Genomic DNA, 24,094 nt, shown 5'->3' with positions numbered 1-24,094 from the left:
TCGAGAATGCTGGTGCGTTATGGGAAGCCTTTAAAGTGGTAGTGAAGGGGATAGCCATAGCTAAGTCCAAGGGACTACAAGGAGGGATAATAAGTGAACTGCAAGAAGCTGAAAAAGAATTAGAGACAGCGTCGAGAAGGGGAGGTACTACCAAGGAAGATAATGAAACAATACTTAGGCTGCAACAGAAATGTGTTGGACTCTGGGAGAGATTATGTAATCTAAGCTATAAAAAATACATAGAGACACAGCATTCTGGAGGTGATAAGCCAGGGAGGGCACTGGCATGGTTATATAAAAGCGAGACCCCCAGACTTACAATCAGAACAATAACAAAGGAAGATGGGCGCATAGTGGACACCCAAGAAGGCGTTCACCGAGAATTCCTAGATTACTACCAACTCCTGTACGGAGATAAGGAGGGCAGCAGTGGTAGGAAAATAAGAGAAACACTGGCAGACATAGGTTGGCCACAAATTAGCGCTGAGGAGCGAGAAGAGCTGGAAGCCCGATCACCCTAGAAGAGCTAGAAGAGGTAGTAGTGCAACTGCCCACCAGCAAGACCCCGGGGGCCGATGGACTCTCTAGTGAATTTTATAAAATGTATAGAAAGGAGGTCCTCCCTCCGCTTTTAGCAATGCTAAATGAGGCGTGGAAAGGCTGCCAGAGTGCCTAAGAGAGGCGATTATAATACTGCTCCCTAAACCCAACAAGCCTGGCAAAGATTGCAGATCATTTAGACCGCTATCAATGCTAAACCAAGACAGCAAAATGCTCACAGCGGTCCTAGCGAACAGAATGAGGAAGGTTAATAACAAATGAATACACCCAGACCAGACCGGGTATGTCCCAAATAAGAATATATCCAACAATCTTAGACAACTCCACCGAGTCATTGAACATGCGAATGGGGACGCGGGTAAAATGGCAATTGTATTGCCATTTTACTCAGTCAAATGGCCTTGGTTGACTGCAGCCCTGACCAGCTATGGGATAGGGCCTGGGTATCTTAAATGGGCCCAGCTATTATATAGCGCACCGCTGGCCAGGGTTAAAACGGGAGCAATAATATCAGAGAAACAAATCAGTAGGGGTACTAGACAGGGATGCTCATGGTCCCCTATGCTGTATATCTTAGCACTAGAGCCCCTGGCGATATACCTAAGGCAACAGTACAACGTAATAGGAATCACCATAAAAGGGGAACCACACTTAATATCCCTGTATGCAGATGATATGCTGTTGTATTTACGCTACCTCGAAGAAAACCTCCAATATGTACTGGAAGTGATGGAGCAATTTGTGTTGCTGTCCAGCATAGCAGTGAACCCCAAAAAATCATGTATATTTCCGCTCGGTAGATACAAAAGGATCCCACTAGAACAATTACCTGTCCTGCAAATACCATGGGAGGTCAACACATTCAGATATCTTGGGTTAGATATTTACCATACGGTCCAGGCAGAGCACCAGCATAATACAGAGAAAGCGATTAAGAGCATCGAAAATAGCATGAAGTTCTGGGTGAAGCTCCCCTTGGCCATGATGGGGAGAGAGGCAATGCTGAAAATGGTCGTCCTGCCTAGATTATTGCATTATTTTGGTAATATACCGTACTTGATACCAAGGTGATTCTTTGCCAGGCTACAGAGCATATGTAGGGAATTCCTCTGGCATGGGACGAGGAAAAAAAAATTCCCTTTGGAAGCTACAAAATCCTTATGATAGAGGGGGGATAAAACTGCCAAACTTTGAAATTTACTATCTAGCAAGCCAACTACAATATGTAGCAAAATGGTTATCAGAAGAACCAACCTCAGAAACTAGTCTGTTCAGATTGGAATGTGCCCCATTCTTCCTAAAGGAAATGATGTGGCTGCCCAAATCAGATATGAAAGAGAGGATGATGATATTGGGACGGGAAATATGGCGTAGGGCCTGTCAGGCAATGGAGAACCCATCCCAGTGTTCCCTGCAAGTGCCATTAGTTGCACTGGCGGGAAAAGAAAGCCAACTAATGATGATGATCAGGAAGCATTGGGAACCAGTAGGGATAGCAACAATGGGAGATATATGGCAAGAGGGGAGGATAAAAGACTTTGGGATGCTGGTGGATGAAACAGGGTTACCTACGGGACAATATATTACATACCACAGGGTGGTGCAGAAGATTAAAGAAACATGGTCCGAAATAATACTAGAGTATCAACCGGATGCCACCATAGATATAATATGTGACATAGCAGAAGGAGGACATGAAATATCTAGAATATATGATCTGGTGATGTCCAAAGTGGGAAAGGAAGTGGTACAACTGAGGCAGGACTGGGAGGAAGAGTTGGGTGCCCCTATGACTGATGGGATGTGGGAGCGAGCCCAAGGTTACCATAACGAAGTGTCAAGGAATGCAAGGTTACAACAAATACAATTCTATATAACTCACAGGGCTTATATGACACCCCAGAGGATAGCTAAATTTTAAAACGCAGGACGACAATCATGCCCCAAATCTAACAAAGAAAACGCCGGAATGGCGCATATGTTTTGGGCTTGTCCATTAATTGAGAGGTTCTGGGGCGAAGTTGCACATAAGCTAGAAGAAAAGGGGATCAAGATAATGGTAGATCCAGCATGGGCATGCCTGATAGGAGGGTTCCCCAGACCACGCAAACTTAAGCATGTAAGTAAATTAAAAGATCTGGCATATATACTTGCAAAGCGCAGAGTCGCCGTGGGATGGAAGATAATAGAAGTGTGGTGGAAAGACCTTCAGAAATGGGCAGAAGCTGAAACCGCAGTATGGCAGGAAGCTGGTATTTCTGGTGGGGAGGAGGAAGCTGAAACTTTGACAGCCTGGAAACATTTAATAGCCATGCTGTTTGGGCCCACAAAAGAATGGTCTTGTGGCCAGGACCCAGTGGGAAACACAGGCAAAGGACTCCCTCTGCAAGATGAAGAAATGGAAAGCGAAGGAGAGTAGGCTGGAGTGGGAGGGAGGGCATGGGAGAAGCAGCAGACACTGATTGATAGCTACAAAATTGATATGTCATAATGTGTACTGCAAGTTTGGTTTGTGTTGTATGTTGAATAAAATTAATAAAATTGTTTTTAAAAAAACACTGACTCAAGGTTTCTGGTTAAAAAATATAAGTACATTTATTTTTAAACCATCTGTTCACAAAACACTTCACTTCTATTAAACAAAACCACACTCTAAATATACTACACACAACCAATTCCTTTGGTTCAGGTCAATTCAGGTTAAGCACATTAGGATTTGACAGACCGGTGAGGTGAAACAAAAGACATTACCGGGGGTTAATATGCGATCACTTTTTGACAGTAATGACAGTTCGGTCTTACGAAAGAAAAGCGTACCCACGGGAAGAATTGTAACCGTAGTCAAAACACATTTAGCACATTGAATAAAAACCAAGGTATAGGAGATAAAAATCACAGGCAATACTTATGTCAAGGCACTCGAATCAGAGGACGTATTCTAGGAGACAGATAAAGTCAATAGGCCTGCTCCAGTGTCAAAGGGAGCAGGGCTCTGTTGTCGAGGATCACACGCTTAGAACAGTTCGAGGTTAACGTTGCCAAGAGTACTTGGATATTGTCAAAGGGAGGTGAAAGTTATAAGAGGGAAGAAAGAAAGGACAAGCCTTCGGCAAGAAAAAGGGGTTCACCCCGATTCCTCAAGGTCGGACGGCGAGAACGACCAAAGGACACAGTAGCTTATTCAAATGAAGAAAGCTGGTGCCACGGCAGTTGTTCCTCGTAGTTCCTGCAGACTCACGGTTCCTGAAGCTTCAGTCGTGGGGACAAGAAGGACGATGTCTGGAGCGATCTGCACTACCCAGGGATGAGGCCAGCAGCAGCAAAGCAACGGTGAATAAAAGGTGCGCTCCTTTAAAAACAGGAGAGGGCTCTTCTGATGGCTATCCGGACCACTACAGTTTCGTGCAGCTATTTCGACCCAGCAGAGGATGCTCTGGCTGTAGAAAGGTGAGCTGGTTGATCCCACCAGGCTCAAGGGAAGAAGACTCCGGACTGGATCTTCTCTGTCGTTGAAGGGTAGGTATCTCAGGACTGCAGTAGGGCTTCACCGGGACTCAGGAGTTGCAGCAGCCGTCTTCTTCTCCGCTTCTCTTTGGTTCTTGTAGTCCCAGTGGCGACTCTGAATTCCAGCCCAAGAGTCCTGCCTTTTATGCCAAAATCCCCCATTCACATAGCCTGGCTGTCAATCACACAGCAGGGGGGTTGTCCAGCCCCGACAACCACCTCAGCCAATGGACACAAAGTGCGACTTGGGTCTCCAAGGAGACCTTGTGCAAGGGGTGACTAAACCCCTCCCTCACATTCAGCCCACCTAGACACCGAGACGCCAAAGGAGGGCTTCTTCGCAGAAGCCCGCCAAAGGACGGCAAAGAAGGCAAACCTGGTTTGCCGTGCAAAGTAAAACACAAGAAGGATATTAACACAAACAAATGGCGATTAAACCTGACCGGAGCCAAAATAAAAAGTATTTGGTCAAGCAGGTTTATGTTCGAGGCTAACACAATAGCCTTAAAACAGTACCACGTTTATTCTATAATCGCAGTAGACAGGTTAGGGTAGATACCACTGCCACCAGCCAAGTATTAGTGTTAAGGGAGCGAAACAAGGCTCCAGGAGGTACAGACAAAAAGGGATCAGAGTTAACCCTTTCCAATACTCCATGTAAGATGGGCTGTATTGGGTCTGTAGGTTAAATGACTACATAAAGTAAATGGCAACTTCAACTATTTCTGGGGGACAGTAGTCAGCCCCAGAAAAATGAAGTCAGTGGGAAGTCTTAGAGACAACCCGGTGTTACTGCACTGAAGGTGCTGTGTAACACACACAAAGTGGGGCACATGGAGTGGTGTGGCTCCAAAGGCCAAGATATCACAAACAGTAGAAATACACATGGCAAAACCCATGTAAGAGTGGGAAAATGGTTCACACTCTTACCAGGTGGAAAAAAAGAAACCCCGGAAATCCAGCAAAGCTGCTGAGGGACTCACTAGGTAAGGGAAATTAGCCATAAATGAGAATTCTCCCTAACACCCCATTGGCGGAACAGGAGTGCTACTTGGTCCTGCTGCATCTCCCATTCATGATCGGAACGAAGTTCCCTGCTGAGGGCATCAACTACAGTGTTCTTTATGCCTGCTAGGTGTAAGGGCACTAGGAACATGTACCGAAGGATCGCTCAGTGCCACAGGGTTTGCGCTTCCAACTACAGAGATGGGGATCGGGGCCCACCCTGCTTTTGAATGTAGAACATCGTGGTGGTGTTGTCTGTGAAAATACTCACCACTAGACCCTTCAGCAGCGGAAAGAAGAACTTGAGAGCCCAGAACACGGGCCGAAGTTTCAGCACATTGATATGCAGATTCTTCTCCTCCAGCAGCCAAAGATCTCTGGCTTGGGACTGTCCAGTGTGGGCACCCCCCAATCCATCTAGCGTAGCATCTGTGGTGATTGTTGCCTGAAAGGGAGGGGTCCACCATGGGATGAATTGCCTGAATTCCAGGTTGAGCGTCAACATGTCTGTCCAACTGCCCATGGCTTAGTGCCACCTGTTGTCCAGAAACTCCTGCAGTGGCCTCATTTGCAGCCTGCAGAACAGGATCAGGTGTACGCAGGATTACATGCCCAGCAGCAATTTGATTGCTAGGATGTTTGCTGATCTGATGGTGGATAGATGATGCACCTTACTCATGATGGCCAGCACTCGGTCCTCCGAGGGAAAAGCAAGAGATGCCACTGTGTTGAGATGTCACCCTAGAAACAGAACATCCTGTGATGGCGTTATACAGGATTTCAGATAATTGATAGAGAATCCGAGCTCTGTTAGCAGGAGTATGGTCTCCTGTGTGTGTTGCGTCGCTAGGCTCAGAGAACGTGACCGGATGAGCCAATCGCCCAGATAAGGGTAAACATGAATGCCCTTGAGACATAGATGCGCCACTACCGGGGCCCAAGCACTTTGTGAATACCCTTGGTTTTGACTTCAGGACAAAGGATAGCGCGTCAAACTGATAGTGATGCCCCAGAACTACGAAGCGTAGGAATTTGATATTTTGGTGAATGGAGACGTGGAAGTAGACATCTTCCAGAGAGCGCTGTCCTGAAATCCCCTTCCTCCAGGTGGCCTAGCACTTGTTGCAACGTGACCATCCTGTACTTTTGGGCTTTTAGGTACTTGTTGAGGCGTCATAAGTCTAGGACTGGCTGCCACCACGGGCCCCCACTGACTTCTTTCGGACCAGAAAGTATCTGGAGTATGTGTCGGAGCCATGGAGTCGCAGCGGGACGGGTTCTATTGCGCCCTTTGCTAGCATGGCTTGCACCTCGGGAGGAGCTGTTTAGTATGTTGCTCCTTCCTCGTTATGGGTGGAATACGAGGGCACCTGCGTTCGAACTCCAGCGTGTGTCCTCACTGCAGAATGTCCAGCACCCATTAGCCTGTAGTGATAGTTTTCCAGGCATTGATTAAATCTGACAGACTGCCTCCCAATAGGGTGCAAAAGTGGGTGACCGGGCCCTGGGCCAAGTCAGGCCTGCTTGGTAATTTGTGTTTTCCTATGCGGGCGCTGACAGCACTGCAAGCCTCCCCCGAAGGTTTGGGATTAACCTCTATACGATTCCTGCGCCGTGGGGCGGGAAGGCTGATGGTAGAAGTGGAGGCGTATCCTTTGAAAGATCTTCTGAATGTACTCCTGGAGGGTTGAAAGGAAGAAGAGCGGCGCTTCTGCATGGTTCCCAGGGACCCTGACGTCTGTGTCCCTTTTATGCCTGAAGTGTCTCATCCACTGCCTTTCCAAAGAGATGATCCCCCTAAGGGGATATAGACCACCTTGGTTTGAACTTTCTGGCCTAAAATTGGTGGCTTTTCCGTCCTAGTCATCCGGCAAGAAACCTACGAGCGGGCCCAGCTTGAACCATAACTCACTATCGTACTGGGCAAGGATTGCTAGGGTGTTGGCGGCCTTGATGGTAGACGCTGCAGTGTATATGATGTGCTTCCCAAATGCATCTAGCTTTCTCCCCTTTTGGTCTGGCAGGACCATGGACTTGGAGGAAGGATTTGCAGAACGTTTGATTGCTGCAACCGAGAGCATTGAATCTGGAGATGGCTGTGAACTGAGATATTTGGGGGCTGAGTCTGGTATCCTGTACATTTTCTCAACCCTGTATACCACTTCGCTGGTGCTGAGCTTGGGGACTTGATCAAGGCTAGGCCCTCTTCCCATAACTCATCCAGTAATGGGACAGACCATATCGACTTCCTAGCTGATGCTCGTCTTTGGTAGAGGAAGCTTTCCTTCTCCTCCTCGGGCACTAAATTAAAGAGGGCAGATGGCCTAGCCATCATGGAGTGGAACAACCCAACTTCATCTGGAGGTGAAGCTCAGGGGGTATCATGGCACCTATTGGTACCCCATCAGCCGGGATGAAGTCGTCAGTCATCCGTGTCCATTGTGTTTGTATCTGTGTTTATCACAATATGAGTCTGCGATGCGTCACCTGGTAGTGTTGGGATAGGTGGTGGCGACAGTGGTTGTCTCAGGGTGGCTGAGCGATGCCTGTGCGGAGGTCTTCGAGGGCTGTACCTGTGGGTGGTCCCTGACTAGCCCGCTATTGGTGGTAGCTGCTGCTGTATCTCTGAGACCAGAGTACTGAGCTCTGTGAAGATGTCTTGGGACTGTTGCCACCTGCATCTAGGCATTCCCGTAGTGTATCATCTTTGGAGCTAGTATAGAAGGCCAAAGGACCACTGAAGTTCTCTCTGTGACCAACTATTTGGTTTGAAAGAGAACGGCCCCCTTGCACTTCCAATTTGCATGCGCTCCCCCTCAGACGGTCTGGGCTCTCTTCCCTTATCCAACTGCACAAAAGGTGTGACCTCTGGTCTATTCCTTTCCCCTTTCCTTTCATTTCATTTCATTTCATTTCATTTCATTTCGACAATGGTCGAGATGTAAAGCTAAATCAATCATTGCCTTGCAAGTAGTAGGTTGCGGTGCTACTTGCGCTATTGCATTCAACTCCTCCCGTAGACCCTGACAGAATAAAACATTTTGCTTGGGCCCCAGCCAAATATGGAGGCTTGCAAGATAGGGCCTGGATCTCTCCCACTCGTCGTGCGGAGGTGATGGCCACGAGGAACACTGTCTTCCATGACAGGAACTTCAAAGGCGCCAAAAGCATAGGCTCGAATGGGCCCCCCCCCCCCATGAGCCTGGTCAGCACCACATTAAGCTCCTACGCCGGGGCAGGAGCCTTCACCGGCGGGAACGATCGGAATAGTCCCTTCATAAATTCCTTCACCAGGCGATGAGACCACAAGGACGCCCGTCCCGTAGTCCCGGTATATCAGGAGATGGCAGCCAGATGTATTTTGATGGAGGCGTGAGCCAGACCAGCTTTGGCCAGCGACAGTAGGTACGGCAGTACTTGAGGGGCCGTAATCTGCAGAGGGTTAATCTTCTGTGCACGGCACCAGACCGAGAACCTCTTCTACTTATGACCGTAACACTTGAGAGTTGAGGACACCCTGGCTTTTGTAAGAACCTCTCTGCAGTCAGCCGGGATATCGTACCCTCCAAACTCTAGTGTTGCAGGAGCCAGGCCTGCAAGTTCAGCGACTGTGGGTCGTGATGGAGAATGGCACCTCCTTCTCTGGAGAGAAGATCTGCATCCGCCGGCAGCTTGACTGGTGGGGACGTTGACAAGTCCAGAAGGTCCGGGAACCAGATCTGCCTCGGCCACGTCGGTGCGATGAGGATCATTCTGCACCTGGACTTCTTGAGCTGGTTGATGAGGCGGAGCAGCAACGGCAACAGACGGAACGCATATAGAAACAGGCCGTCCCGGGGGAACGAGAAAGCATTGCCCATGCTCCTCGGCTGATGGAACCTGCTGGCGAACCTCTGGCACTTGGAGTTCGTCGCCGTCGCGAAAAGGTCGATCCGGGGTTTGCCCCATCGTCAAAAGAGCTGATCCACCTGGTCCTGACATAGTTCCCACTCGTGGCACGAGCGCAGCTCCCTGCTGAGTGAGTCGGCAATGGTGTTTTTTATTCCTGCCTAGTGGAAGGGAACCAGAAACATCCCCTGGGCGACGGCCCAGTGCCACAGATCCTGGGCCTCCTTGGATAGGGCTGGGGATCTGGTGCGACCCTGCTTCCGTATGTAGAACATCGTGGTGGCGTTGTCGGTGAAGATCCTCACCACTTTGCCCTTGAGGGACGGAAGGAACGACTTGAGCGCCCAGAACACTGCTCGGAGTTCCAGAATGTTGATGTGGAGAGACCTCTCCTCCGGGAGCCAAAGGCCTCTTGCGTGGAGATCTCCAGTGTGGGCCCCCCAACCCTCCAGAGAGGCGTCTGTTGTCACTGTCTCCTGAAACGCCGGGGTTTGAAAGTCCGTGCCTGTAGTGAGGTGAGCACGGGTACCCCACCATAGGATCGCCTGACGGAACTCCTTGTCGAGAGGGATCCTGTCCTCGAAGCAGCCAGTCGCCTGAAACCAGCGGGCATCGAGGAACTCCTGTAGCGGACGCATCTGAAGTCTGCAAAGGGGTACCAGATAGATGCATGAGGACATCATCCCGAGGAGGGACTTGATGGACCTCACCCTGGCCACGTCCGTGGCTAGCAGGCACCGCATCGTGCCCAGGATGGTCTTCGCCCTCTCCTCTGACGGGGAGGCCAATTGCCCCACTGTATCGAGCTTCACTCCCAGAAACAGTGCTACTTGCGACGGAACCAGGTGGGATTTGGGGTAGTTGATGGTGAACCCCAGTTCCGTGAGCAGCCGGACGGTCCTCGCTGTGTGTTCGACGGCGAGTTCTCTTGTCCTTGCCCGGATTAGCCAGTCGTCCAAGTAGGGGTAGACGTGGATCCCCTGCAGGCGCAGCCGCACCGCCACTGGTGCCAGGCACTTGGTGAATACCCTGGGTGCCGACTTTAATCCAATGGGCAGGGCTCTGAATTGGTAGTGGCGTCCCTGAACCACGAACCCGAGTAACTTCCTGTGCCCTTTTAGAATGGGGATATGGAAGTAAGCATCCTCCAGGTGCAACGACGATAGGAAGTCGCCCTCCTCCAGCTGTCCAAGCATGTGCTGGAGGGTGACCATCCTGAATTTCTGTGCCTTGATGTATTTGTTTAACCGACGCAGGTCCAGGATGGGGCGCCAGCCGCCTGTCTTCTTTCTGACAAGGAAGTACCTTGAGTACACTCCGGAGCCCCGGAGCCTCCTGGGGACGAGCTTGATGGCACCTTTCTTAAGCATCGCCCTTACCTCCAACAGCAGTTGAGGGACGTGATTCTCCTTCCTGGCCACGGGAGGAATGCGAGGGCACTTCTTTTGGAATTCCAACAAGTGCCCGTTGGCCAGGGTGTCCAGCACCCAACGGTCAGTGGAGATGGACTCCCACACGCTGACGAACTTCGTCAGCAGGGCCTACCACCGGGGTGCTTTGGTGGGGGCCCAACGACACGGCCGGGTCAGTCTTGCTTGGAGGCGGCCTTGCCGCCTTGGCCTCCTTGGCACCGACGGCGGGATCCCCCTTGCTTGCCGCGACTTCTGTAGGCCTCCTGGGAAGAGGAGCGTGCCGCCTGGTGGTTTGTGGAAGAGCCAACGCTGGATCCTTTGGAGGCACTCTGTTTGCCTCCGGAGCTCCGAAAGGGCCGTCGTTGTTGAAGTACCTCTAGGGCCCGGGCCGTCTCTGAGTCCGTCTTGATGCCAGGAGAGACTCGTCCACAGCCTTACCAAAAAGGTTGTTGCCGTCGAACGGCATATCCAACACTCTGGTCTGGACGTCCTGGCAAAAGTCTGTCGCCTTGAGCCATCCTCGTCGTCGGAGGCAAACTCTGTTGCCCAATTGGCGAAATCCGGTATCGGCAATGTCCGTTGCCACCGTTATGGCGTGATCCGACGCCACCTCGCCTTCCTGCAGAATTTGTAGGGCCTCGGCCCTCTTGTCATCAGGTTGAAAGTCTAGCAGGGGAGCTATCTTGAACCAGAGCTCCCTGTCGTAGCGGGCCACAATCGCTAAGGCATTGGCCGCCTTAATCGTCGTCGCCGCCGACGAGATGACTCGTCGTCTCATGGAGTCCAACTTCTTGCCCTCGCTGTCTGGCGGGGAAGTGGAAGCTGCCGCACCCGCTGCTTTCTTCTTAGCCGCTGCCAAGACGACAGAGTCCGGCGTGGGCTGGGCACTGAGGCACAAGGGGGCGGCATCGGGGACTCAGTACTTCTTCTTGTACCAGTGCCCTTTTGGCGGGTGTCGTGGAAGGGTTCTTGAGGACAGCAAGCCCCTCGTACCAGATGTCGCCGAGCAAAGGCACCGAGAGGACAGTCTTCCTCTTGGCCTCTGGTCGTTGGTAAAGAAACCCTTCTTTTTTTGTTCTTCAGGGCAGAGCTGGAAGAGCTCGGATGCCCTGGTTATCATGGCGTGAAAGGAGCCAATTTCGTCGGCTGGAGAAGCCCGAGGGGGGGTGATGACGGGATGTCCGCTGTGTCATCGCCGCCGTCGTCGTCCGTCCCCGTCGCTGTATCTGTCGCTGTATCCTCTCCAGGGTCCGGCGAGGGGGATGAGGGGTCCACAGGCCTCGCGGGCACGAAGGGCGGAGAGGGGTGGACTCTCCTCCACTTGTTCGGAGGGTTTCCCGATGGGCCCGGTTCTGGATCTTCCGTCGGGGTCCGTGGTAATCTCGTCCTTATCTCGGTACATAAGGATTGGATCGCCAACAAAACGGCCGCCGAGCTATCCTGGGGCTCGGGTAATGGCTGCGACGGACGGGGTGGCCGCTACACTGGGCCCTCTTCGTCGATCACGTCAGCGGGGACCACCCCCTGGGATCGAACCTTCTCAAACCTCTCGTTGAGGCCTATGAACCTCTCGTTGAGGCCCTTCTCGGTTTCCACCAGCTCCTCCTCAGAGGCTGATTCCGAGTCTAATGGCCACCGCCCCCCCCCTTTTTCCGCCGGGGACTTCACGGGGGTCTCAACGATGGGCTGGAAAGAGGATTCCCTCCGCGGTGGCAGGGATAGTCTGGGCCCAGAGGCCGATTCCACTGGCGTAGTTTCAGCCGGCTTCACCAGGGTCGCAGCGACCACTTCGATAGAGGCTTTTGCTGGCTGGATCAAAGCCCTCACCACCTTAGGTGCGTCCTGGGCCTTCGCCTTGGGGGGAGGGTCAGCGCCTCGCTCCCCCTTCGAGATCGACCGGGGCCACTCCAGCAGCTTACCCGGGTTCTCGGACTGGCTCGTGGTTGAACGTGCCGGGGAAGTCGCGCCCTGCCTGGCAGCCGAAAAGCCCGACATTTCGGCGCCCCGGTGCCCGGGAACTCGCTGTGCTTGGCCTTCTGTTGGGCCCCCGTTGCCGGGGCGCCCTCACAGGACTTAGAAGCCCGCTCAGACTTTTTCTTCGCCTTCTCACCTCCTGTGCCCTTCTCCAGCCAGGTGGCGAGGCGGGAACGACGATCTTGTTTGGTCCGTTCCGAAAGGTTCTTACAGAACGCACAGTCCTTCTCCACGTGCGTCTTGTCCTCATGAAGGCAATAGAGACATTGCGAATGCTCATCTTCCTTGAAAACTTTTTGTAATCCGCATCCAGGGCAGCACCTGAACAGCTTGGATCCGGGCGTCGAGCTTCCCTTGTCCTGGGCCATGTCCGTTGAGGTAGGCCGCAGATCTTCCGGAATCCTCCAAGAAGCGTAAACTCGACGAAAACTTCACCCTTGAGGGGCGTAGAAGAATTCCGAAACGGGTCCCCGTTATCGTAAGTAGAAACGGTGGAGCTTGAGGCTCGATTAAACTGAAAAAATCTCCTGAAAAAGCGCGAAAAACGCAGCGAAACTCGAGAGCTAAAGCACGAGGACTCCCAATACTTGAGCGTGCGGTAAAAATCTGAGGATGGCTGCTAGAGGCGGGGCTTAGGGAGAGGGCAGTCATTGGCTGGGGGCAGTATGACCCAGAGATCAGCGATTGGTTACTACTAAGAAAGACAGATCAGAAACAAAACTGATACTGATTTTTTCTTTACCGAGGATTCCCAGCCTGACGGGGAATATTCATGAGCATGTGAATCCATGCCAGACCCCATGCTGGAGAATAACACATTTTGCTTGGGCCCCGGCCACTTTGTCTTAATCACCAAGCAAATAAACTGGGTGACATAAGTAACCAAATCTCGAGTTCCCTGGAGTAATGTCAGAAGCTCCTTATGTACCAATGACCCATCCTGTCAATCAAATAACCTCCCAAATTCTGCCAGAAATTAATCCCAATCATACAACATAGGATCCTCTTTTTGTTCTAATGGCATGGCCCATGCTGCTGCATCCCCAGTTAAATAGGAAGTAAGAAATGCAGTTTGTGCCTGCGTACTCTCAAAAGCTGTAGGTTTACATAAAAAATGCAATGGGCACTGCGTCAGAAATGTCATGCATTTCCGAGGATCCCCTGCAAACCGCTCTGGTGAGGCCCACTGTACGTTACTTGTTTGTTGTACTATCACCGTGGGGGGCGACTAGGCCCTCCAGATGCTCCTGCACTTCCTGCTTGTAACTGAGTTCCCAGCGCCACTAAACCCTGAACTTGGGCCTTCAACACTGTGGCTTCCTGTCAAGCATGAGCTAATTCAGACTGAATTTCTTGTAAGTTCGTCAAGACCTCAGCTAAAGGGGTAGTGATCGTGTCCATTTGGCTTGGGTGGCGAATTGACCCCTTATGTGGGGGCGGCTTATTATGTCAAGACAAGAGGGAAGGGTATCGACACCCACCCCAGAAGCCAAATGAACTCGGCCCTCCCACGTGGTTGGCACAGGTTCCTGATGGTAGAATGTACAGGTGACCACATGGCAGCCAATGGGGGAGGAGGGATTAGGGAGAAGTTGTGGACGGAAACCGGGAGTTAGGAACACCGGAAAGAGGGTTGGGTCAACCAGATTGGATAGGTAGGGGAGTTTAGGAAAAGAACATATCTTGATACACATAAAACATAGTAACACATCCTGCAATACCTGACCTATAGACAATTACCCTGATTTCTGCCTGCTACTCCGTCCACTAGTCATTTGCCATCTGATCCCTAGAACCCTTGTCACCAGTGTCCCTCTGCATTGTCCACAAGGCTTTCTGTGGCCTGGGTCCAAAATATCTTCAGCTATCCCTTTGCAAATACCTCCCATCTCAAGCTCTTCGCTCCTCTACCTCTAACTCTCTCCGGGTTAATCGTTTTTCAAAGAAACAAGCTGGGGGTAGATCTCTATCTTTGGCTGGGGCCTCCCTCTGGAGCAGCCTCCCTGCCACTCTAAAACTTGGAGAACCATCTCCGGTTCCGGAAGCACCTAAAGACCTTCCTCTTTGTTTCTGCCTTCTCTCCCCCTCTCCCCTGCTGACCCGCTCTCTCTTGGCACTGTGCACCTGGCCATCCTCTTTCCTCTGGGTCCAGGTACCTGATCACCCTGCCGCCCTCCTGCACTGCCTCCCGGCCACCCCTTACACTGGATGGACTCTATCTGTACCCATACAGCCCCCCCACCCAATTTTCTTCTTTTCTGCACTTATCAGACTTACCCAATCTTTCGCCATAAACACAGCACTTGACACATGCTGGCTGCACTATCACGGTTTATTGCCTCCTTTCTATATTTTTTTTTATTTATTATTTATCTACTCTCCTCTGCTGTGCACTTTCCACTCTCCCCCTTCCATGCACTTTTTCCCTTTTCCCCATGCACTTGTGCTTTCTCAATGTCACTGGGCCTAGTAAAATCGTCGTTTTTTTTGTGTTCTCCCTTGTATCCCCTCCCTTGCCTAGTCGCGCTCTGAAACACCTGTGTAAGAGCGCGATACAAATAAAATATCATAGGATACCAGAACCTTTACAAACAGTATGCTTTCCCACAACATACAGCGAGTCTTGCACATGATAATGGCCTAACATTGAGCATGATACATATGCAGGTAACCTGCGTAGCAACATTAACACACAAGAACAAATGGAAGAGACACGTGGGAATCGCGTCCCAACAAACCCTATATTCTTGTCCCGATAGGCAAATTGATGCGTGAAAGACAAGAAACCAGTACATAAAGTGAGCAATCTTGTCCTTATGGCTGGCACACCTACACGTGTTATTGTCGAGCTTGTTTTGCGAGATGAAACTTATTTTCCCATCACCCCTTGGAATTCCGGGTTTCCTTCACACTGAATTCACTAGTTCATATCCTCAGAGCACAAAACTCTGTTTCCTTCACAGGGAGTTTCACAGACGTTACAACACCTTAAATGCCAAAAGCATAGGAATCAGGGCCATAACCTATACTGAAGATATACTGTCGTGACTGGACAGAACAAACAAGACCAGCGAGTTGCACCAAATTACTTAACTGAAGGCCTGGGAGCCCTGTGAGGCAACCTGGACACTGATGAGTAGATCATGAAGTTCACATCAAGCAGCCCGCATCACTGCCACATGGCCCGGGTCGTCCGTCTCACGCTTCGTACTCGGGAGTTACCCACGCTGAGCGCGATCACCGCCTGCGGGCCCAGGTCTCCCACTGCTGCTTATGCTCACACCTCGCCACGTCCGCCCGTGCTGTAATCCTCTCAATAAACCGCACCTGGCACGGGCAGGCAGTGAACTTTATTTCCACGTGCAGCTGTGTGCTGAGCGCCCTGTGACGCCCTTCTCAGGGAACCTGGATAAAGGAGTCCTGCATCTGTCCGGCCTCCTCCCGTACCACCTGCTAGCGCCTGTTCTGTCCCAGCCTCCATTCCTGACACAACAGTACTTTATCTGTTAAGCTTACACAAAGGGCTGAACCCTCCACCCATGGCACGACTCACGAAATCAGCGGTGTCGAGACAGGCTTGGCAAGCCCCCTCCTTTCCATCAATCATGTCTAAAACCCATCTCCCATCTTCTCTACTGGGAGATCAGTCACCTCAACTACTGTTATCCACAGCACTTGAGTATATTAAAAAAAAAAAAAAAAACACTAATGCCGTTGAATGGCTTCGGGCCATCCTCCCTGCTGCAAAAATGTTTGCTAAAACGTCAGTCTTCTTGGACTCTGTCTGTAGTTAGGTTGGGTGTGTGTGTGGCTGGGCGTGACTTTACCATGGTGGTTTGGACCACCTACCTTTATGGAGTAGGGTGAGCCGAAAGGAAGGGCAAATCATGCACCCCCCTCCAGTTGGCTATACATTTCATCAATTTGGCATCCATGGCAGCCATGGAACATGGCTTCTGTCACTATATGCCCATGGGGTTAGATATGGCTGCATTAAAGGACAATGCTCTGTCTGTGGGCCTTTGTTAAGGATGTCCGTGTGCTCGTAGGTCAGGAGTGGCTTGGCTGGGTTACCCAGCCCTAATCCAGAAACACACTCTCCACTGTCTTTCTGCAATGGGCAATGGGGTGCAGAAAAGAGAATGGTGTTCCGAAACAGCGGAGCACGCAGAAAGAAATCAACTGAGGTATGGGGGGAGTAGTGCATTGATGCATGCACTGCCAACGTTTCATCCGGAGTCTAGGTGCGCAGTAGAGTCATGATGGATCGACACAGAGAGGCACTAAGCCCCCAGTCGAAATAGTTTGAGCTGCCGCTGCTGGACGGGATATCCATCAGATGATGAATCTGCGGGAAAATGCAATCCACTGAAATCTGATCTCAAAGATATGATGGCTGATAAGCCAATATCCAAATCTTGAATTGTGTTGAGAAGGCCTTCTAAAGTTAATGTTTTAGCTATAATAAAAATGTGTCTGACTGCTTCCCTCTCCAAAAACCTTAAAGAGCAGATTCACTACAAGAGTGTCCAGGCTCTAATCCCCAAGAGATGGCTTCAGAATCTTCATGTTACTGTTAGCATTTATCAAAAAATTCCTTCATTCTTGGAAAAGAGCAGGCTTGTCAAGGCTGTATCAGGAGTCATTCGCTTTCGGCTCCAAAACGAACAATTAATATCGGCACCAGTTTTACAGTCAATAGCTTGCTCAGCACCTACTTCAAAAAGGTGCAAAAGTCAATGGAGAGAGTGTAAAGGAAGTCTGTAGCAAGGGGCACTTTTGCCGACTCTGCGCTAAACTGAGATGCAAACTCCTGGGCATCTGGATGCAGTCTTTCCTTGACCAGAGCGGTCTATGATGTGATCAGATAGGTCCACAAGAGGTCTTGCAACCGGTTGAGTTTGGCCCAATACTTAAAGCAAGTCTGAATTGCTCCCATTCACCCAGCATGGAGGAAGACACGGGAACGGAAGATCTGGAATCAGATAATGTTACTGGTGGGGCAGAGTCAGACTCAGAAGAAGGGGATTCTCTGTGTAAACAATCTTGCCTCCTAATTTTCTCTGCCTATCCTAGTATTTTTCCTCACATCTAGATGAGCGGCCTAACAGCTACATTTCTGGGGATGACCGAGAGACAACAGTGACACCCAAAGAGTGCTTCTATGGTGTGTATATCTTGCTGCCACTAAAAGCAGCTTTGCAGACAAGTTCCCGATAGCTGCCTTGGGGTGCATGAAGCAATGAGCTGCATTCTTCCATGTGATGTTCTCTGTTAAGACAACAAAGTGTTGTAGGAGGCTCAGACCCCGGGATGGTGCACCCTAGTTATCACAGGGTTAAAAAAAAAAAAAAAAAAGATTTTGGGGACATTTTCCTGACAAAAGCATTGAAGTGGCAATGCTGTAGAAAATGTCTTCTTCCGTGCTGACTGCAGAAAAGGTAAATGAGGAAGCTGGCTACCAACATACACACGGATGACATCCTTCTGACACCATGATATAAGTCATTTTTGACGCGCCTTTACACAAGTGTTTCTAGGCGCGACAAGGAGGGGAGGACAGAAGGAGGACAAAACAACAATCTTACTAGGCCTTGTGTCATTCAGATTGCGCAAGTGCAGGAAGGTGGGAGGGGGAGAATTGCCAGGGGTGTGGGGGACAGAGGGAAGGGAGAGTGTAAGTAACTCGTAAGTGTTGCCAGGAGTGGCTCATAAGTGCAGAGAGTCAGGGGATGGAGGGTTGCAGATACAGGCCAGGAGGCAGTGCAAGAGCAACTGGTCGTGCAGGAGACCGGTCCCGTAAGTTCAGTAGGTGGCCAGGTAACCAATATGCGCAGCAGACAGGGACATCAGCAAGGGAGAGAGAAAGCGGAAGCGAAAAGGAAGGTCTTGAGTTGCTTCCGAAAACTTAGGTGGTCCTGCTCAAGTTTGAGAGTGGAAGGGAGGCTGTTCCAGAGCGAGGCCTCAGCCGAGGAAAGACATCTACCCCCCCACTCTCTGCCTGGAGAAGTGGCTGACCCTCAGACAGTTGGAGGTGGATGAGCGGAGGGCTCGAGAAGGAAGATAAAGTTGGAAGTAGTGTGGTCTCCAGCACCAGCAAGCATTGTGGACGATGCAGAGGGTCTTGAACTTGATCCTCTGAGCCACATTGAGCCAGTGGGGAGATTTCAGAGCTGGCGAGATACGATCCCTGGGTGTGAGGAGAAGTCTTGCAGTAGAGGCAGGCAGATTTAGAAAGCCTAGAGACGACCAGGGCTCAGGAGACAGTGAGCTTCTGGGGGAAAGTGAGAAAAGGAAGAATACCTCTGAGGAGGTGCAGCTGACAGTGTGACATCTTAGCAACGTCAGAGATGTGAGGAGAGGGTGGGGTCGAAGATGACACCAAGTTTCTTAGCCTCACAGGAAGGAGCAGGTAGAGGGCCCGGGGTGGGCGGCCAGAGAGAGAGAAGGAAGGAGCAGGTGTCCCAATGAGTAGCATGTCAGTCTTACTGGCATTAAGGCAGATATCGTTGGAGGCACACCATTCCTGAATTGAGGACAGACAGTCTGGTATGAGAGCAGGAGCAAAAGAGGCATAGGGGAGCCTGAAGGAGAACTGGGTTTCATGTGCTTAACACTGAAAGTTAGAGCAGAAAGTAGAGTTGCGGTGGGCCAGAGGTGCCAGGTAGTGGTTAAAGGGCCAGGGAGAGAGGTTAGACCCCTGGGGAACACACTTCAAGAGAGAGAGAGATATAAGGGAGGAAAGACCCAAGTTGGACCTGGGAGGGTCGATCAGTGAGAAAAGGAGGTCAACTAGGCAAGGGCCTGAACAGAGATACCCAGGTTGTCACAGAGACGATTGAGCAGGATGGCGTGGTTGACCGTGTCGAAAGCAGAGGATAGATCAAGGAGAATGAGGACAGAAGGAAGGTTAGAGTCAACATTGGAGAGCAGGTCTTCACTGGTGTTCAGGAGAGCAGTTTCCATGCTTCTGGCTGCTCTGAAGCCAGACTGGTGGTCATGGAGACAATAAACAGATTAAGTATGTAGATTAAGCTGGGAGATGCCCAGCTTGTCGAAGGGGTTTGCCTAGGAAATGAGTAATCGAGATCGGGCGATAGTTTGCCAGAGAGGAAGGATCGGCAGAGGGCTTCTTGAGAGAGGGGGATGGGCACAAGGGAGTGCTTAAGGGGGAGGAGATGGTTCCAGTGGCAAAAGAGTGATTGCAGAAATCGGCCAAGGCTAGAGCAAGGGTGTCTATGAGGTCCTTAATGGTTCTGGAGGAGCAGGGGAGCACCTGCTTTGCCGAGACATTCATAGATCGGACTCGTCTAGAAACATCGTCGGGAGTGAACAGAGGGGGAAGGAGGAGAAAGGAAGAGGAGATCTGGCCGGAGAGGGGTCGGAAATGGTAGAGGGCGAGGAAGAGGAGGTAGAGGACGAGAGAGTGGACAGGATGTCGAGAGTTTTAGTGGTGAAATGAGATGCCAGAGCCGTGCAAAGGGCCTAGGAGGGAACAGGAGAGGTAGAGACTACAGCAGGATTGGCCAGCTCCTTGCAGATTTTGAAAAGTTTGGCCGCGTTGTTAGAGGTCGGAGAGTCGCAGGCTTCTTAAAGAGGACAGAGAGTCTGTATTGCCTTTGGAGCAGGCGGCAAGCCAGTTTGCCAGAGGATGCGCTTGATGCCCTACATTTCCGATTAAGGGTGGCGAGGTCGGAATCGTACCAAGAGTTGAACTTGGATGCGGGCTTCAAACGGATCCTCATGACAGGGGCAAGGACATCAAGAGTGTTAGAGATGGAGCGAGACATAGGTGTAGATGGAAGAGAGAAAGTAGGGTCAAAGCCTCCACTCACACACGTTTCATGGGCCGGATGACCGAGAAGGTGGTTGGCAGCGCTGGGGTTGGCTTAACCAGCCTGTAGATGGTGGCCACAGTGAGAGAGAGGCCAGGAGAGGGAGAGCGAGAGAGAGCGAGAGAGAGCGAGAGAGAGCGAGAGAGAGCGAGAGAGAGCGAGCCTACAGACCAGGTATTCAAAGGAGGAGTAGGCCTGTGTAGAAATTACAGTAGCAGGGATCCACTGCGAGAAGATCAGGGCTGCACCCCCACCAGGACGATTGGTTCTGGGTTCGGAGAGGATCTTGAACCCATCAGGGAGGAGAGTGTCAAAACTCATGACAGAGCTGGCAATGAACCAAGTCTCGGTGAGACCGAGTACATCCAAATCAAGCTCTTCCAGGAGACGACAGATGTCGGAGGAGTGTTTCACAGCGGTGCCAGAGTTAAGAGCAGCGAGGTGGAACAGATTGCCACCTTTGCAAGACTTCCGTGGCGGGGTACAAGCTTGAGATACGCCCTGCAGAAGTGTTGGAGGTGCCAGAGAATGGGAAGAGGAGTAAGGAGGAGGAGAAGAAGGCAGGGTAGTCAGAGAGGAAGAAGAGAGTGCCGGAGAGGTGGCAGAGGGAAAAGGCGGTAGATAGGAGTAACAGAGAAGAAAGAAAGTTGTTAAGACTCAAAGTGTCTATCGAAAGGAGGAGATTGGCCGGAGGGCCCTGGATGGTAAAATTTAAGAAGACATTAATGATGGTCTTGGAGGAGTGGAAGGGGGCCAGGAGGGCCTCCCACCAGGTGCCACCATTAATGGGAGACGAGGAAAAAGGAGAGAGAACAGAGTACGTATGGGGGAGGTCCATAGGCCTGGGGAGGGAGCGACAAAGGGGATGTCGGTGAGGAGGAAGCACTGGTGTAGGTATCAATGATAGGGAGGCCTGGGTTGGAGACCAGGATATCCCTTTTGAGCTTCTTCCTGCCAGTAGTAGTGTGAGGGATAGGATAGCTGATAGAATAGTAGCTAGAGAAGATAGGGGTGAAGAGCACCATAGAGGGTGCGGGCGGAGAGTAAGGGGGGGGCACAGGCTAGGGGCAAACAGGAGGGAGGCACACAGGAGGGCAAGAACACTGGAGCCTTGCGGAGTCCTAGCGTGAGTGGAGAAACAGTCGAACGACAAAAGTACACTACAATGGAGCTCAAGGGCGTGCAAATGCAAGTATAGTACAGATTACAAAGCTGGTAGTCTCAGGGGCTCTAGAGGTGAAGAATGGAAAAGCAAGCAATGCAGCACATATGCAATACAATGGTAACACAACAACACAAAATACACAAACACTGGTAATTCAAGGAAACCTGGAAGTAAGAGGAAATACAACCAATGCAGTGGAATTACAATGCAGTGGTGAATACAATACAGTGGAATGACAATACAATTGTCACAGAACGAAAGGGTGTAGGATGCGAGAGACAGGCAGGGAACAATACACTGGACGTGGCTCAGGGGAGCCCGGAGAGGAAGGAACCAGGCCTGAGTTGTGTGGGGAGCAGCACTGAGAAGGATGCACAGGCCGGGGTTGCGGGGACAAGCTGCGTGGGGAGAAGCATAGAGAGGGATGTGCGAGGTGAGGTGAGCGGGGGCCGTTGCATGGGGAGCAACAGAGAGAGGGATGCGCTAGGCCGAAGGAGCACGGACAGGTAACGTGGGGATGCATGTGGCACAAAGAAGGGGGGACTGGGCCTAAATTGCGAGGGAACGCACGTGGCACACAAGGCAGAGGGAACGGGGGCCTAAGTTGCGAAGGGAGTGAGCGTGGGACGGGGAAAAGTGTGGATGCAAGGGCGGGGGATAAGAGGCCAATAAGGGGCCAAGTAGCCTTGATGGAAATGCCCCAAAGCAGTAGGGCATAGGTTGGCTATGAGCTGAACATCTTTACAGAGCAGACTCTCTCTGAAGGGGAATTCTTAGATGAATAATCTGTGGAAGGATATACATATTAGAAGTAGGTATTTTATGGATTTGTTTTATGCAACTATGGAATTCAAATCTTATTTGAAAACAATTCTAAACAAAAGTCCTAGATAGAAAGCTTAGCACCAGAGTTCTTTATTTCTGTCCCACTGTCCCGAGAACACTCAGTCACCTACGTTTGACTATTTCTCCATTTTACTTAAGACTAATATTAAAGTAGAATGTCAACTGTCCTACCTTTTCTTCAAGGGATGATGCTTTTTGCACCCCTGCAGAATTTGTCTCAATATTTATAGAATACTCTGCAGTTTGATTCTTGAACTGGTCAACAACACATTTATTCAGGTCAAGTTCTTCTTGTGTTATACTTTCTGCTTCTTCATTTTCAATTGACTGCAAGACAGTTTGAGGTATTAGAGTCACCATTTAAAAATATTTACTGAAAATACTTTAAAAAGTCCACTTTGGAATAAAAACAATGATAGTTCAATGTGAAATATGGACAGGATATAAAACTAAGTTGAAAACAATACCTATACCTTGCAGGTCTGTATTAACATGAATGGGAAAGCAGAAGCTTGTGGTAAAATATCTTAATGTGTCATGAAAAATCAGATTCCTATAAACCAGTGACTAACCTTTATGATGTTCTTCTGAACATCCTTCTGTAACTGGTCTCGTTCTGTTCTCAGTGCATTTATTGTTTCCTCTAGCTCAGTTTTTTCACTTAATAAATTTGATGCACCGTCTTGTAGTTCCTGTAGTTGCTTCATCGCTTCACAATCTTTCATTTGAACAGTTTGCAATGCAGACTCACTTGCCTTTAGTTTCTCTTCAAGCTGTCGGATTTCCAAAGAACACCTTTCCTCTACCTCTTTTTTTTCATTGAGAATGTGGTCTTTTTCAGAGGTCTTGTGTTGCAGCTCTTCCATTAAAGAAAATAACTGAACACAACATTAGAAAATGTGTTACAAACTCATGCACCCAACATTCTGTAATACAACTGAAGTTCAGAAAAATAAATTCAAATACCTGCAATACGAGATTAAAAACTTACAAGGCACCATGTTAACAATGTGAAGATAAAAGGTAGGTTAATCATTCAATACAATATTGTGACATTTTATTTGGATGATTCTAACATAGCATTAACTGTTCCATAAATTATAAAAATGGGGAAGAATCTTTTTTAGCAGAGTTTCTAGCATTCAGCTTTGTCCAACAGTACAGTACAGAAAAAAACAATTGCTCAGCCACAAAGTTTGTATTGAGCCAATATACACCAGCCTGAGTAGCCACACAAGTGGGCTTGAACTGATAAAACCAGGAGTTTATAGTGCACATTTAGGGACCACCTGGCACCCTTGACTTGTCAAACTTTAACCGTTTCATGCACATTGAATGGCTGGATATTCTAAAGAGCACACAATGGCAAATATGAGAGGATAACGGGGAAGAATGTGGCAGACCAGATGGTACACATCAATAAGGGACTAAAGACGAGACACAATACTGAAATAAAGCAGGATCCTCAGGGACATTAGGTAGGTTCCAGCAAGTTACTTCAATAAAACCACTGGATCCCATCACCCAGGCAGGAGCACTCCAACTGACTGACTGGAACCTTTACTCCAAGCATTCCCTCACTCCCACCATAACATTCTCTCTCTTACATCACCAAGCACCTGCATCCATACCAAGCACAATACAAATGTTACACTGCACATCCTCAGCACTTGTTCACCTGTAAGTAGATCATAAATGTGTACCAAGTATGGCTACACTTTAGCACTCTTGCAAAACTGGCTCAAAACCTTCCAGCTATCACTTATCAATCACATTCTGGCATTCATCTGGGCAATGCTTTTTGGACAAATTACTTACTTCTTGATAATGTTTTTTTCTTATGGACCTTCCTCCCACAGATTCCTCATGTTTGATGTTTATCTCGCGGAGCAGCTGCTCTTCGG

At 50.0% G+C, this 24,094-nt stretch overlaps 1 protein-coding gene across 5 annotated transcripts in view; it reads right to left on the bottom strand.

Annotated features, from left to right (window-relative positions):
• Positions 1-24,094, bottom strand: part of CENPE (centromere protein E) — a 2,471,681-nt gene that overhangs the window by 1,332,827 nt on the left and 1,114,760 nt on the right. For all 5 annotated transcript variants that reach the window (XM_069630970.1, XM_069630968.1, XM_069630972.1 and 2 more), the window contains 2 exons: positions 22,763-23,068; positions 22,362-22,517 (listed from right to left, as the gene is read on the bottom strand). In XM_069630970.1, the coding sequence (XP_069487071.1) occupies positions 22,362-22,517; positions 22,763-23,068 (462 nt within the window). The remainder of the gene's footprint in view (positions 1-22,361; positions 22,518-22,762; positions 23,069-24,094) is intronic.

This window comes from Ambystoma mexicanum, chromosome 6q (assembly GCF_040938575.1).
Source record: "Ambystoma mexicanum isolate Mex_15411 chromosome 6q, UKY_AmexF1_1, whole genome shotgun sequence".
Classification (NCBI taxonomy): Eukaryota; Metazoa; Chordata; class Amphibia; order Caudata; family Ambystomatidae; genus Ambystoma; species Ambystoma mexicanum.
The sequence above is the reverse complement of the archived record's forward strand: the minus strand, read 5'-3'. Positions and strand labels throughout refer to the sequence as shown.